Source organism: Mastigoproctus giganteus, chromosome 9 (genome assembly GCF_048544385.1).
Source record: "Mastigoproctus giganteus isolate SK-2022 chromosome 9, ASM4854438v1, whole genome shotgun sequence".
NCBI classification, from domain to species: domain Eukaryota; kingdom Metazoa; phylum Arthropoda; class Arachnida; order Uropygi; family Thelyphonidae; genus Mastigoproctus; species Mastigoproctus giganteus.
In genome coordinates, this window is record NC_143583.1 from 121,464,272 (window position 1) to 121,479,778 (window position 15,507).

General features: G+C 40.6%; 1 protein-coding gene across 2 annotated transcripts in view; it reads left to right on the forward strand.

The window, feature by feature from the left end:
* LOC150080687 (plexin-A2-like) overlaps positions 1-15,507 on the forward strand; it is a 1,379,917-nt gene that overhangs the window by 743,226 nt on the left and 621,184 nt on the right. For both annotated transcript variants that reach the window (XM_090381876.1, XM_090381877.1), the window contains one exon: positions 2,396-2,489. In XM_090381876.1, coding sequence (XP_090238002.1) covers positions 2,396-2,489 — 94 coding nt within the window. The remainder of the gene's footprint in view (positions 1-2,395; positions 2,490-15,507) is intronic.

The following is a 15,507-nucleotide window of genomic DNA, read 5'->3' on the forward strand; positions in this document are numbered from 1 at the left end:
GAAAATTTGCTTTCATAAATGAGTTGTATGGGGTATTTTACCATCCAAATATTTAGTAGCTAATAGCATCATTGTATATGTAGTTGCTGATTTTGTGATCACATTTAAATATAAAATGTCTGATTCATAACTGAAATGAATGCATTGCCTGATTTACATTGCTTCCATTGGATTTTTCTGATTGAAATTGATATTGCTGTTAATAATATTGTACCGTTGGCAAAAAAATATATTTATGAAGTGGTTGTCAAAAAAGAAACGAACTTCAGACTACTGTAACACGAGTGTCTTTGAAAGATATTTCCCCTTGGAATGTTTAGAAGCTTATGCAGCTATGAACATTTAATAATAATGAAAAATGTTCATTTTTCATTATTATTATTATAATTTTTCTCCTGGTAAATGATGCTGTGCTCACTAAACATAAGAAATATTTACATGAATCTATGATAGCTAGATGACTGTAGCCATTCAGTTATAAACATATTAAAATTAACATATTCAGTTATAAACTTTAAAAAATACACCCCCGCTATTCGCGGTATCTGTATTCGCGATCGCTGATTTAATATAAAATGAAACCTAAAAAAATGTGAATTTTAAAGTGCCGTGAATATTTTCTGCCATAAAAAAACATGGGCGTGGCTAAAATTATCTTTCCCGGTCAAAACAGCACTCAGTGGGTGGGGGGAGAGGGGTGACAAAATCGCGAGCGTGGATGTTTCTCGCTAATCCTTGTTCAGTATGTGTTATGTGCTTGTCATGGAAAGTTTCTTCGTTTGCTTTTAATTTATATGCTTATAAATTGAATAAATTTATAAATTGACGGAAGAAAGTGAATTTATTGTGGACAAGTTCTTTCTAACCCGTACAAAAAATATGGCTACAAATAACAAGGGAAATGTGAAAAGATCAAAGAAGGTGATGACATTAGCGAATAAAATTGAGTTATTAGATAAAATTTCTAATGGTGAAAATGTCTCCTCAGTGGCAAAACATTATAAAATCAGAGTCAACGGTACCATCAATCAAAAAATCGGAAGAAAAAATCCGCCGTAGTGTCTGTGAAAACGCACTAATTGCTTAAAACATTTGATAGAAGACCGAACTCAAAATAAAATTCTGTTAAGTTCACTCATCATTCGTGAAAAGACAAAACTCCTTTATCAACACTTTAGCGAAACTGGTGATGGCACTGGCGGGATAAGTTTTTTTGCTAGCAAAGGCGCTGGTTTGAAATTTCTAATAAATATTACATTTAATATTAAATTGTTTCTTATTTTCATTTCGATGCCATATGCTTGCATTTCACTATGTACTGTCTATGTACATAGTCATATTATGAAGGTACATCTAATACATACATAGACAAAATTTTACACTAGTTTTTTTTATATATTTCATACTTTGGAATGAAACCCCTTTAATACTATGGGAGCTATAACTCAGTATTCGCATTTTCAGTATTCGTGACACTTCTCAGGAACGTAACCCCCGCGAATAGCGGGGGTTTACTGTATTTCCATTTTCTTGGTTTTGATGTCATCTGAAATTTACCAATTTACCCATTTCATCTGAAACATATTTAAATATAGGTTTTCTGTGATAAATAAATTTTGAATATTTTGACTATTGTGAAAAGAATTATAATCAAAAGGTGTGACTTTTCACATGAGCTAAAATTACTTTGAAGTCATTGAAACATATATTACTTACCATTAAAAAGACATCAAAACTTGTCTTTGTTATCATTGACAAGTAAAGTTACTTAGTTTACTTGAACTGTAATTTAATTTTTCCCTTCCACTGAAATTTCTTGATTACTGAAGCTTGATTACACCAGGAACAAGTTGGAGCTCTCCTGTTAAAAATATCTAAGGCTCATCCTAGAATTTATCCATGGTTTGAGTGATAAGAGTTTTCACACAAACCTGTTTGGTAGGCTGCCAGCACATTTATAAACTCCATTAATGGTTTGCATAATTTACTGGCTGCTAGATGGCACTAGCCCACAAGCACAGTAAGATTTTACTATTGTTATTACATTTTGACCCAGATGTGGGGTCTGTGTAGGGTCAACAGTGATCGCACATGACCACCACAGGGTTAATGTTGGCTACCAGCAATTGTATTTGTTTTTTACAGCTGTAGATCACTCTAATTAGGTTGATATACCATTCAATTACTGTGTAATCTGCATAATAACAAGCCAATATCAACTTAAGTGGTTTTATATTTTCATCCAGTTTATTCATCCCTATATAAGGTCTCATAAGGATCAAATCAAATATGATTTGATTTCTTAAGTTGATATGTTAATATATTGCATGTACAATTTTTTTCCCCTCATGTTTTCTGCAATGATGAATAGTTTGTACATTTGCTTTTTATGTAGTTTTCTTATGGAACCCAGGCTCCAAACATTACGGCTGCATTTGCTGTTATCTGGGATGGAAGTAAACCTCTTGATAACCCTGAAAATATTCATGGTAAGTTTAAAATATTCTTAGTTGTTTTGAATTCACTGTTTTTATCCCTAAAATAAGGATCTAAATTGAGGGGCCCATCAAGCTCTCAGCTGCCCACATCAACGCCAGAGCTTGCACTTAATCATCACGCAACATAGCGGCAACCACCAAGGCAGAATGTGCTGGTCCCACAGGAACTAGTAGTTGGTGACTCTATCGTCAGGGAAACAGGGAACATGGTATGTAAAAAGGATAGGTGGAACAAGACCAGGGTATGTCTGCCAGGGACAAAGGTTGATGATGTTGTAGAGCGGATATCATCTTGTGTGTTATTGTTATATTGGTGATATTGTTGTAAACATTGGCACTAATGATATTAAGAGTAGGAGACTGGCAGAATTACTTAACAAGTACAGGTCACTGTTGAAAAAAAAAGCCGTGAATTAGGGTTGAATTTGAAAGTGTCTGCAATTCTGCCCAGACACGATGGGAGGGGGTATATGATGAGTGCCTTGTTGATCAATTCGGCCCTGGAAAGATTGTGCAAGACTCAAGGGGTAGAATTTTTTTTTTAAGCCTGGTCTGTACTTGTTAACAGGAGAGACTGCTTCTACAGGGATGGGATACACTGAAATAGAAAGGGTGCAAGAATGTTTACTGATGCTATCGAGGCAGTGTTAGGTGGGTTGGAAAACTGCTAGATTGGGGGGATACAAGGACTAATAGATTAACAGTAGCCACTGGCAGAGGTGAAAGTGATTCTTGCACTGCTTCTATTGGAATGAGCAGCAGCCTGGAAAACAAGATGCAGGGTTTTTCAGAGACTGCTGGGAGCCATTGCAGTACAAGTAAACACATGGGTTGTGTTAGGGTAGTTAAGAATAGGAACAGGTGCATGTATACTTGCGTGTACACCAATGCTAGGAGTTTGGTAAATAAATTTGATGAATTTGAGGTATTGCTCAAAACATCAAAGGCAGATATTGTTGGGATATCAGAGATGTGGTGTCACACAGATATAAGGAATGCAGAACTGGAATTTGGGAAATACAATGTGTACAGAAAGAATAGATAGACAGAATAGGAAGGGAGGAGGGGTTACTATTAGTTAAGAAACACATAAAATCCAAGGAAGTAAAGCCAGTAGACATCGCTGGACAGTGCAGTGTCAAGTCAGTGTGGTGTGACGTAAGCATTGGGATATAAAATTGAGAGTAAGAGTGTGCTATAGGCCTAATGACTCTGATGAGTATAATAAGAAACTGTACAGGGAAATAGAGTGGGCCAGTAAATCAGAGAGTCTTATAATGGGGGATTTTAATTTCCCAGATATTGACTGGAATTTGTGGGTTGGTCACTCACACACTAGTGAAGCTTTTGTGGATTTATTGGATGATTGTTTTCTACATCAGCATGTTCCGGAGGCAACTAGAGGGAGCAATACTCTTGTTGATCTGATTATTACTAGTGATTCTTCATGCATTAAGAATCTGCAGATAAAGGAACCACTAGGTGGCAGTGATCACAGTGTGCTGAAGTGGGATTTACTCAAAAAGGTAACTACCATCAGGGATAAAGGGAAGGGTTTTTGCTTTCGTAAAGGTATACGGTGGGACCAACTGATGATGTTACCAACAGCAAATTCAAAATGGGAAGCATTCAAAGAACGTATCTTGGAAGCTACTAGGCTTTACATACCAACTAAGAAATATTATTCAAAGTTAAGTTCTAAATGAATATCAGATAAACTAATGAGACATATGGCAGAGTAGAAAAATGCATGGGATACATATAAATTAATGGGTGACATTGAAGCCTATGATAGATATAAGCTGGTCTGTAACCAAGTCACAAAGGAGATTAGGCAGGAAAAGGCAGATTATGAGAAATCTTTGGCAAAGGATGCAAAGAAAAAAGAAAAGAGTTCTTTACCTATGTAAACTCCAGAAGAAAAGGAATGAATCAGATTGGTACGCAGGATATTGATGGTTCAACAGTTGAGGATCCTGCTCAGGTGGCCAACAAACTAAACGAGTATTTTGCATTTACATTCACACATGAGGAGTTATTCAGGAAGGAGAATGCCAGAGGTGAAGTAAACTCTGGCAGTGAGCTAGATGATTTTGTAATAACTGGAGGAGAAATTGTTGAGGATAAACATAAAAAAGGCACCCGGGGTGCGTGGGATCTATCCAGTTATATTAAAGGAGGCCGCAAAGGAAGTAAGCAAATCAATGGCCATAATTATGAGAGTTTCTTTAGACTCACAGGAGGTACCCATAGACTGAGATGTGCAAATGTGACTCCAATTCACAAAGGAGGATCAAAGGCTGATTATAGACTATTAACTTCTGTTCCAGAAAAATTAATCGAGGCACTGGTTAAAGAAGCACTGCAGCATCATCATCTAGACAAGACTTCAGTTATAGCTCGGACACAGCATAGTTTTGTTAAGGGAAAGTCTTGCCTGGCGAATTTGATTGGATACTATGATGCAGTAACAAAAGAACTAGATGCATGGAATAACTTTGATATTATATGTTTGGATCTTAGAAAGGCTTTTGATACATGTTGCACATGGAAGACTGCTGCACAACTTGCTGCTATGGATAAAGAGATGGTTGAGGGGAGAAGACAGAGAGTGGTAATCAATGGACACTGCTCATCGTTTACTAATGTTATTAGTGGAGTCTCTCAGTGTTGGGTCCATTGTTGTTTTCTGTATTTATAAATGATATTGATGATGGTTATATCAAGCTTAATGTCCAGGTTTGCAGATCATACAAAGGTTGAGCAGATGGGCTGAGATGTGGCAAATGAAGTTTAGCATTACAAATGTGAAGTACTGTATGTTTGTTTGTTTGTTTGTTATTTGGTTTTTAGGAGCATTAGCAACTAAGGCCATATTGCTCCTGGATATGCGGTGGTCATTCCCTGAACTTTCCGCATCCTCTGTATTTGGTGGTGATGGGCTCGAACCCCGGTCTAATCAAGAAGTGTGTGCTATGCACACACTTCTTGATTAGAAGTGTGTGCTATGCACTGCAGCTCCTTCCCACCTGGTTACGGAGGCACCCCGAAAGTACCACGTATGGGAAACAGTAAACCCAGAGTAACATATCAACTCTGTGGTACTACACTGACAGTGGTAGAGAATGAAAAGGACCTGGGGGTAATTATGCAGGCAGATATGAAGTTTTCTGAGCAGTGCAGACTGACTGCAATACAGGTCTGGAGGCCTCATTTCAAGAAGGATGTAGAGCTGCTGAAACGAGTACAGAGAAGGGCAACAAGATTAGTGAATGGAACAAAGGGTTGCTCTTACAAAGAAAGGCTTAAGTTTTGCAAATTGCAGTGTCTGGAGACTAGGCACTAGCGAGGTGATCTGATAGGGGTGTATAAAGCCTTGAATGGTTTGAGCATGCTCAATGCTGATGGGATTTTTCCTCTTGCTCAGAATAATCATCTGAGAGGGCACAAATTCAAATTGAGGAAAGACAGATGTAGGATAGATGTGCGGAACTTGGCCTTTAGCCAGCGGGTAGTTGGTTGGTGGAACAGACTTCCATCCCTTGTTGTGGAAGTTGATAGCTTAAATAAAATTAGGGCTCAACTGGACAGGTATTTTGAACGAACAAAGGGGTGAAATGGGAGTGGGTTTTTTTTTTTTTTTTTTTTGCTGATGCTGCATAGGCTTGCTTTCTTGCATCATATGCCTCTACTAATGCTAATGCTAAAATAAATGAGTATTTTGCATGTACATTCACACATGTGGAGTTATTCAAGGAAGAGGGAACCAGATGTTTATCAGACTTTGACGGAGAGTTGAATGATTTTGTTATAACTGAAAGCAAAGTGGAGGAGAAATTGTTGATGTTAAACATAAGAAAGGCACCTCGGGTGGATTTAATATATCCAGTTATATTAAAGGAGGCAACAAAGGAAGTAAGCAAACCCTTAGCCATAATTATGACAGCATCCTTGGGCTCAGGGGAAGTCCCTACAGACTGAAGATGTGGAAATGTATCTCCAATTCACAAAGGGGATCAATGAGTGACACAAGTAATTACAGATCTATTAGTTTGCCTTCTGTTCCAGGGAAAGTAATGGAGTCACTGGTTAAAGAAGCATTGCATGATCATTTAGACAAGACTGCAACGATAATTCAGACACAGCTTGGGTTTGTTAAAGGAAAATCTTGTCTGACCAATTTGATTGGATATTATGACGTGGTTCACAAAGGAACTGGATGCAAAAAATAATTTTGATATCATATACTTGGATTTCAGGAAAGCTTTTTATACTGCTGCACATGGAAGACTGCTGTTCAAATTGGAGCAGTATGGCATTAAGGGCAAGTTGCTACATTGGATAAAAGGATGGTTGAGTGGGAGAATACAGAGTAGTGGTCAGTGGGTACTGCTCTACGTGGACAAATGTGGTGTCCCTTGGGGTTTGGTGTTGGGCCCATTGTTGTTTTGTTTATTTATCAGTGATATTGATGAAGGTATATCAAGCTCAATGTCAAAATTTGCAGATGATACAGAGGTTGGCAGGGTTGTTAATAAACAGTAATAACAGTATGCTGCTGCAACTGGATCTGAAAAAGTTGGGTATATGGGCTGAACTTAAGAGAAGTGGCAACTGAAGTTTAACATTGACAAATGGAAAGCACTGCATATGGGTAGCAGTAACCACAGAGAAAAGTACCAACTATGTGGTGTTACACTCAGAATAGTGGAGAATGAAAGAGATCTTGGTGTAATTGTGCAGTCAAATATGAAGTTTTCTGATCAGTGCAGACAAGCTGCCAGAGTAAGTCATGGGATCTTGTCAATGATATACAGGAATCTTGTGAGCAGGGATAAGGAGGTGATTATCCCTTTGTATAAAGAAATGGTCAGGCCACACATTGAGGCCACTCATTTTAGAAGGATGTAGAGTTGCTAGAACAAGTGCAGAGAAGGGGAACAAGACTTGTGAAGGAAACAAAGGGGTGCTCTTATAAAGAAAGGCTTAAGTTCTGCAAATTGCAGCTTCTGGAGACTAGGCACCTGTGAGGCAATCTTGGTTAAGGTGTATAAGGCCTTGAATGGATTGAGCAGGCTTAATGCTGATGGGATTCTTCCTCTTGCTCAGAGTACAAACCTTGAGTGGGCATACATTCAAACTGAGGAAAGACAGTTGGTGCATTGATGTGTGGAAGTTTTCCTTTAGCCAGTGGGTAGTTGATTGCTGGAACAAACTTCCATCTGTTATTGTGGAGGTTGATAGCTTAAATAAATTCAATGCAGAACTAGACAAACATTTGGAATGAATGGATCAGTGAAATGGGAATGGTTTTTTTTTTTTTTTTTTTTTTTTTGGCTGCTGCTGTACACGCTTGCTTTCTTGCATTGTGTGCCTCTACTAATGCTAATTTTTGATCTGCAGATGGATCAGTGGGAAGGCTAGATTAGCTTACACTCATTCCAGATCCACTGAACAAAAAACATATCATTAATGTAATATCATTGTTGTAGATTAAGTGCTCAACCTTTTGGAAGGCCCCTCGACGTGGGCACCTGTACGTGGTGAGGGGACCTCCCAGTGATGCTGCTGGGCTTCCAGATTAGCATCACTGGGATCTAACGCCCATACCTTGGTTCTAGGGATACATCTTTGGAATCCGGCGTGTGCAGCCATGCGCCACGACTCGTGGAATTCGGAAAGGGGGATCCTGGTAGTTGAGGGGCCCAGCTTTAATACACCACTTTGTCCCCTGCTTCGACAAGGCGGGTGGTCCCGGACCGCCCCAACTGGGATCAATCGGCGGGTGGTTCTTACTGCTAGGGTCAACTGCTTTCCAATAAGTCTCCCTCCCTTTGGTCCTGGGACGGGATCAAGGCTTATTGGAAACATGAGTATGGTGCCTCTAAGCTAACTTGGCGTCCCATTCGTGTACGCAGTACCTGCTAGTTCACGAGTGGGCGTCCCCTCGTAGGGCTCTGTGGTGGGTGAGGTACTTAGGGCATCGGAAATTTTTATCTTACTCCATATGAGTAATTTAAATCCTTCTTCTTCTTCTGGGGCCCCAACAAGGCCCCTACCTAATCGAGACGAAACCACAGAAAACACCTCTGCAAAAAGAGCCAGAACTGAGGATACACCACCATCTGTGACACCGCTTTTCCTCATTCTCCATTCCACCGGAGAGCAGGCAATCGGGGAAAAAAAAAAAAAAAGTAAAGTGCAGCTATTATCAACCCACTGCAGGGTGGAAGCCTCCTCAACAATTCATGCTGAGGGAGATGGACCATAATCTGCCACGCTGGTGCAGTGCGGGTTGGCAGATCGACCATATTCAGCAGTCAGGGGCTTGAACCCCGGTCTACTCAAAGAGCGTGTGCTACTGCACTCCCGCTCCTGCCCACTCGGCTACGGAGGCCATTGTCACCCTTTTTCATCCAGAAAGGATTAGAAAGGTTGACAGGATCTCCAAAATCTGTCAAAAGGCTACGTTCTGGAGACATTTTAGTTGAGGCTGCAAGCCAAAAACATGCACAGCAACTACTGAAAGCCACATCGTTAGGGGGATTACCCATCATCGTCGTTACTCCCAATAAAACCTTGAATTTCTCACCCGGTGTCATATCAGAGTGGGATCTTCATGTTTCTGAAGAAGAGATCTGCTCTGAACTTAAAGACCAAGGAGTGACGGCTGTCAAAATAATATCGATGCGGAAAGATGGGAATCTCGTCCCTACCCGAGTTCTCATCGTAACATTCAACACCCCACGGCCTCCAAGTTCCATAAAAGCAGGCTTTTAAACTGCCCGTGAGGATTTATATCCCGAACCCACTGAGGTGTTTTAAATGCCAAAAGTATGGCCACCACTCTCAAACAGCTTGTCGTGGTAACCCTGCCTGTGCTCGCTGTCGTGCTAAAGACCACGAGAGCAAGGAATGTTTAGCTTCTAAGCCAAGTTGTACTAATTGCCAAGGCGAACTAACTCTAACAAGTTGTACTAACCCTGCATACTCTCGAGCATGCCAGTGGTGGAAAGATGTGAAGGAAAATCAGAAATTAAAAACAGAGCTAAACATCTCCTATCAGGAGGCCAGAAGACGCATCCAACCTATAAATAGCGCCAAGCCCTCATATGCCCAGAAAGTTTCTGGGAAAAGTACCATTGGTACTTAGACTGATATGAGTATTCCACCAAGGGAGTCATTTACCCACATTGCCCACTATTTATTAAGTTCCCAAAAGTCCACCCAAAAATCACAGTCAGCCGCTACTGCTATATCCATACCTCCTAGTGCTCCACCACTTCCAAAACAGAGTACTAAAGAAACTCCGAAAAAAGGGGAACAGGCATCTACAATCCAAGAGACAATGGATGTCGAAGATAAGGAGGTACAGGACGAGTCTGTTCTTTCCAAAGAGAGATAAACCCAGGACTGAGAAAATGAAGCCCTCAGCTCTTGAAGCCACCAGACGGACCCAGTAAATCAAAATAATGGGTACATTTAAATTTCTCCAATGGAATTGCCGTGGATTTCGTAGAAATAGAGATGACATCAAGCTCTCCTGAGTAAGCATGAACCAACTTGCTTTTGCTTACAGGAGACGTATTTAAAGGCAAATGAGGATCCTTACATACGTAACTGCTCAGTTATTCGCAGAGACAGAGCTGGGGATGGACCTGCCCACAGAGGAGTTACTATCCTTGTGGGTAACCACAACCCCCTTTCAAGCTGTGCTTCTTACCACTAATCTAGAGGCTGTAGCAGTTTGTCTTACAGTAGGGTTCCTTTTAACTGTTTGCTCCATTTATTTGCCACCTGGGAACGACACCGCCCAGGCAGACCTTGATGATCTCATTAAGCAACTACCACCCCCCTTTCCTATTATTAGGGGATTTCAATGGGCATAATCTGCTGTGCGGTAGTTCTGACATCAACAGAAGAGGTCGGATTATCGAGCGATTGCTTGAAAACAATGATCTGGCCCTTCTAAATGTGGGATCTAACACCTTTTTCCACCCGGCTACCCGTACATTTACTGCCATTGATCTTTCCATCTGCTCCCCTTCCCTCCTGCCTCTGAGTACATGGGAGGTTGAAGAAAACATTTATGGTAGTGGTCACTTCCCCGTGTTATCCACCATTTCAAATGGGAGACAATGTCACCAGTCGAGGATACCACGTTGGAAGATCAGTCACGCCGACTGGAATGCATTTATCATCTGGCAACGTTCAATACCACTATAGTCGGCCAGGAGCCAATTAATGAGTCAGTAAAACACATCACAGAAAGTATAGTCCATGCAGCAGCAGTTGCAACTTCAAGGACATGGTCCCGCTTTCCACATTTTCCAAAACCATGGTGGAATGGAGAATGCACAGCAGCTAGGAAGGCTCAAAACAAAGCATGGGGAATATTGTCATTACCCCACCACAGATAATTTAATAGCCTTCAAATGTGCACGTGCCAAAGCATGGTACATTAGACGTCAGAGCCAAAAGGAATCTTGGATCAAATTTTCATCTTCCCTTACACAGGCCGCCAATCTCACATCCATCTGGGACAAAGTTCGCAAAATGAAGGGAAAATACAACTCACACCCTTCATCGATCCTGGAACATAATGGATGTACAATTGCAGATCTAACTGCAATTGCAAATACTCACGGGGAGACATTCGCTAAAGTGTCTTCAGAAACATCGTACCCCCCAGAGTTCCTCGCACTCAAACAAAGATCAGAAAAACATCACCATCCTCTAACAATCGTGAGGAATACAATCAGCCCTTTACACAGTGGGAGCTGAAAGCAGCACTCTCACTATCCAAGGCGAGTGCTGTTGGGCCAGACGACATCCATTATGAGATGATTAAACACCTTTCATCGGAATCCATGGATCATTTGCTGCTCCATCTCTATAATAGAATCTATATTGAAGAGACATTTCCGGACTCATGGCATATGGCAACCGTCCTTCCCTTTCCGAAACCAGGAAAGGATCCAAAAATATCAAAAAATTACCATCCTATCGCTCTGATGAGCTGCTTGTGCAAGATCCTGGAAAGAATGGTCAGTGCTCATCTTTTGTGGTATTTAGAAGCTAATGACTTCCTTTCCAGGATACATAAGGTATGTTCGTGTCGGACGGCACCTGGGATTTCTCCCATCTCCGCTCTTTCCTTTCCAGGATACAGTGTGGCTTCTGAGGGAACAGGTCAACACTTGACCATTTAATCTGCTTGGAAACATCTATACGTGATGCTTTCCTGAAACGTGAGCACCAGGTGTCGGTTTTCTTTGATATGGAAAAAGCTTACGGCACGGCTTGGAGATATGGAATTTTAAAAGACTTATATAACATTGGTCTTAGAGGACACATTGCCCTCTTTATTAAAAACTTCCTTACAGACCAGTCTTTCCAAGTTTGTGTAGGATCCACCCTCTCCTGGCCATTCTACCAAGAAGAGGGAGTTCCACAAGGATCAATTTTAAGCGTTACGCTTTTTGCTATCAAAGTTAACTCTATAACTGAACAACTTCCTCCAATCGTAAACAGTGCCCTCTTTGTAGATGACTTTAGCATCTTTTTGCAGTCATGCAATATGAGGGTCATTGAAAGACAATTACAGCATGCCATAGACCATGTCAACTCTTGGGCAGTGACTAATGGTTTTAGGTTCTCGCCACAGAAGACTGTCTGCGTACACTTTTGTCGCAAACGGAACCTTCACCCTGAACCAGAACTTAAACTCGGACAAGACATCATTTCAGTAGCACCAGAGACAAAATTCTTGGGGCTCATTTTCGACAAGAAGTTGACATTTTTATCTTATATTCGTCAACTGCGGACAAAGTGCACAAGAGGGTTGAATCTCCTACGCTCTGTTTCCTCCAATAAATGGGGAGCAGACCGCTCCACTTTGCTCAGCCTCTATCGTGCACTTGTCCGATCTAAACTAGACTATGGGTCCCAAGTGTATGCATCGGCTAGAAACAGCGTACTTAGATGGCTGGACCCAGTTCACCACCAAGCCATCCGTATTGCTACTGGAGAATTTAGAACATCCCCTGTCCAGAGTTTATACGTTGAAGCAACTGAACCACCACTGTCCTTTCAACGAAAGCAGTCTTTAAAATATACCTTTAAGTTAAAATCCCTGCCAGACAACCCTACATGGACATCCATTTTCAAGCCACGATGGGAAAACCTATATAACACTCGTCCGACTGCCAATCGGCCTTTTGGTATCCGTGTCCAAGAGCTGCTCAGAGGGCTCGACATCATGGTAGACAATGTTGCCCAGTCACCAAGGCAACCACTTCCACCCTGGCATGCTCGCTTACCATCATGCGACTTCTCCCTTAAAAATTGGGATAAGTCCATAACTCCATCTTCTGTCTACCACCAACCCTATGCTGCCCACCGGGCTGAATATTCCGACTTCTTGCCTGTCTTCACTGATGGGTCAAAGTTGGAGTTGTCTGTTGGATCTGCTGCTATCTTTCCAGGTCGTTCTATATCTGGAAAGATTCCCCAAGAATGCAGCATATATACAATTCAGTTGTATGCTACAGAGTTAGCCCTGAACCACATTAAAACCTATAGGTATTAAAGGTGTATGGTGTACACTGCAGGCTTTATCGGGTATGAGGTATAATCCTCATCCATTTGTGACCCGGATTCAGCAGACACTACACTCTCTGTCTGAGTGTTCTTTCGACATTCATTTCTGCTGGATTCCAAGCCACATTGGGATCGTGGGAAATGAACTGGCAGATGCTGTGGCCAGCTCACCAGAACCCCACAACACTTATTGCCTGTTAGTCCCCTATACAGACTACGTTAATACATGATAAATTACTGTCCCAATGGCAACAATCTTGGCATGAGCAAGTCACAAATAAGCTCTATCAGATAAAGCCTGTAATCCGACATTGGCAGTCTAGTCTGTGCAGGAATCACAGAGAGGAAGTTGTTTTAGCTCGCCTCCACATAGGACACGGTCATCTTACACATGCATTTCTGCTAAGGGCAGATGACTGTCCTATGTGTGAGAACTGTGACACCTATTTAAGTATGTGTCACATTTTAACCTAGTGTCCACGTTTTGGACACGAATGTGATTTTTATTTTACCACTTTTAGGTCATCTGGCTGAGCCATATACCTTGACAGTTTCTAGAAAGGTCCAGAGACTCGAGAATGCAATTCTGGTAAACACTAGAACTAGGAAGCGCACAAAAATGTAGCAGTGCCACCTGTGTGCACTCGTTGAGAAGCTGAGCTTTCCAGCTTAACCGATAGGTAGCGCAGGAGTTGCTACACTCCATTTTATATATATATTTTAATATATTTTTTGGAAACTTTGTTGTGTTCGCGGGCCACAAGTGGCCCGCGGGACATGGTTTGTGCACCTCTGTTGTAGATGATTTCCTTTATTCAGCTATTTATTGAGCCATCTAACAGGATGGTATGATGCTCCCACCTTGAATATGTGGAACTAGTTGAATGGTGGATCATGAGCCATCTCAAAAATCTTCAAATCTCTTAAGTTTAAAAAGATTTGAGGATTTTTATTAATAAAGGACTTAAAATGTCTAATGATTTGGGCTTAGACTGCTACTTAGCTAAAGGACTACTCATGTAAGTAGTTGTGAAGAGCAATTAATGTTATTAACAAGTATTATTACTACTACATTTTTCTGGATTTCTTTAGGGGAAAGTGCTGTTCTTAAAGGAAGAGGTTGTTACTGAGAGATTTTTCAGGAGTTGCACTCCTGAAATTTTTTATCAAAACTAAATCAATGCAGCTAAAGCATCACATAAATATCTATGCAAGAACTTTATACGTTGAGAGCCATTTTTATTTATTCAGTTAAATACATTATTTCTAAATAAGGGATTTGTAGTTAATTAATAAATTAACAAGTACAGTCAGTCCTCGTATAACACGTGTTTACATTACACGAATTCGATCATACACGATTTATAAATAGGGGAACGATATCTTATATAACACGAACCGAATTCGCTTATGCACGATTCACCTTTGTGTTTACAAGAAATGGCAATCGAACGCAGAATCACCCCAACCGAACGCAACACGATAGGAATGAAGAGAAGATTCTCAAAATGTATTTGTTTTTTATATCAGTGAAGGGGAAACACATTTCACCATAATAACGTAAAAACCAACACAATTGCAGCTATCGGTATAATTGCAAATGCAATTAGATCGAGTTTACTACCAGTTTACAACAGATTCCACTAGCAGAAACGAAACTGGAAATTGTTTTTATTGTTTTATGGTAGTAACCCCCAGAAATGTGCTTTAGTAAAATGTGAGGTGTTAATAGTGTTACTCTGCCTTTACGGTGTTGTTTATTCAGTTGCTACACGCGCAGCTTTGTTTATCAAACGTGCCTCCTCTTTTTGTAATTGTGCTTTATTCCCTAAAAATGAGTAAAATACTTAAAAGGTGTGAAAAGGAAGCATCCTGGTGAAGACATTGCAGATTCAGAGAGAAAACCAAAAGCAATATCGATAAACAGAGGCAGACTGGGTCAAAAATTCTTACCCGGGAAAATTTATAGTGGCCTGATACTATGGTTTATGGCCAAAATCACACCGGCCTCCGGCCCACCGGGGTTTCCCCCCGGTAAGGCTTAGGGCCAGTCCGTCTCTGTCGATAGAGAAAAAATATGAAATTGTGAAACGCTTTGAGCGAAATGAAAGACCATGTGATATTGCACGTGCTACAGACCTAAATGAGCAACACTGAGACATTACAAAGAATGCAGAGAAAATAAAAACAACTTTCATAGCAGGAACAACTCAAAGTGTAATTAAAATCCATTAGATTAAGACACAAAGAATTGGAAGAGATGGAACAGCTGTCATCTGTTTGGATAGAAAATAAAAGTTTGCTTACGATAGAAGCAAAAGCATTAGCAATATTTTATTACGTAATTGTTGTAATAAAATACTTACGTATTACTTAAAATACTTAAGTAATTAAAATGCTTGCATAT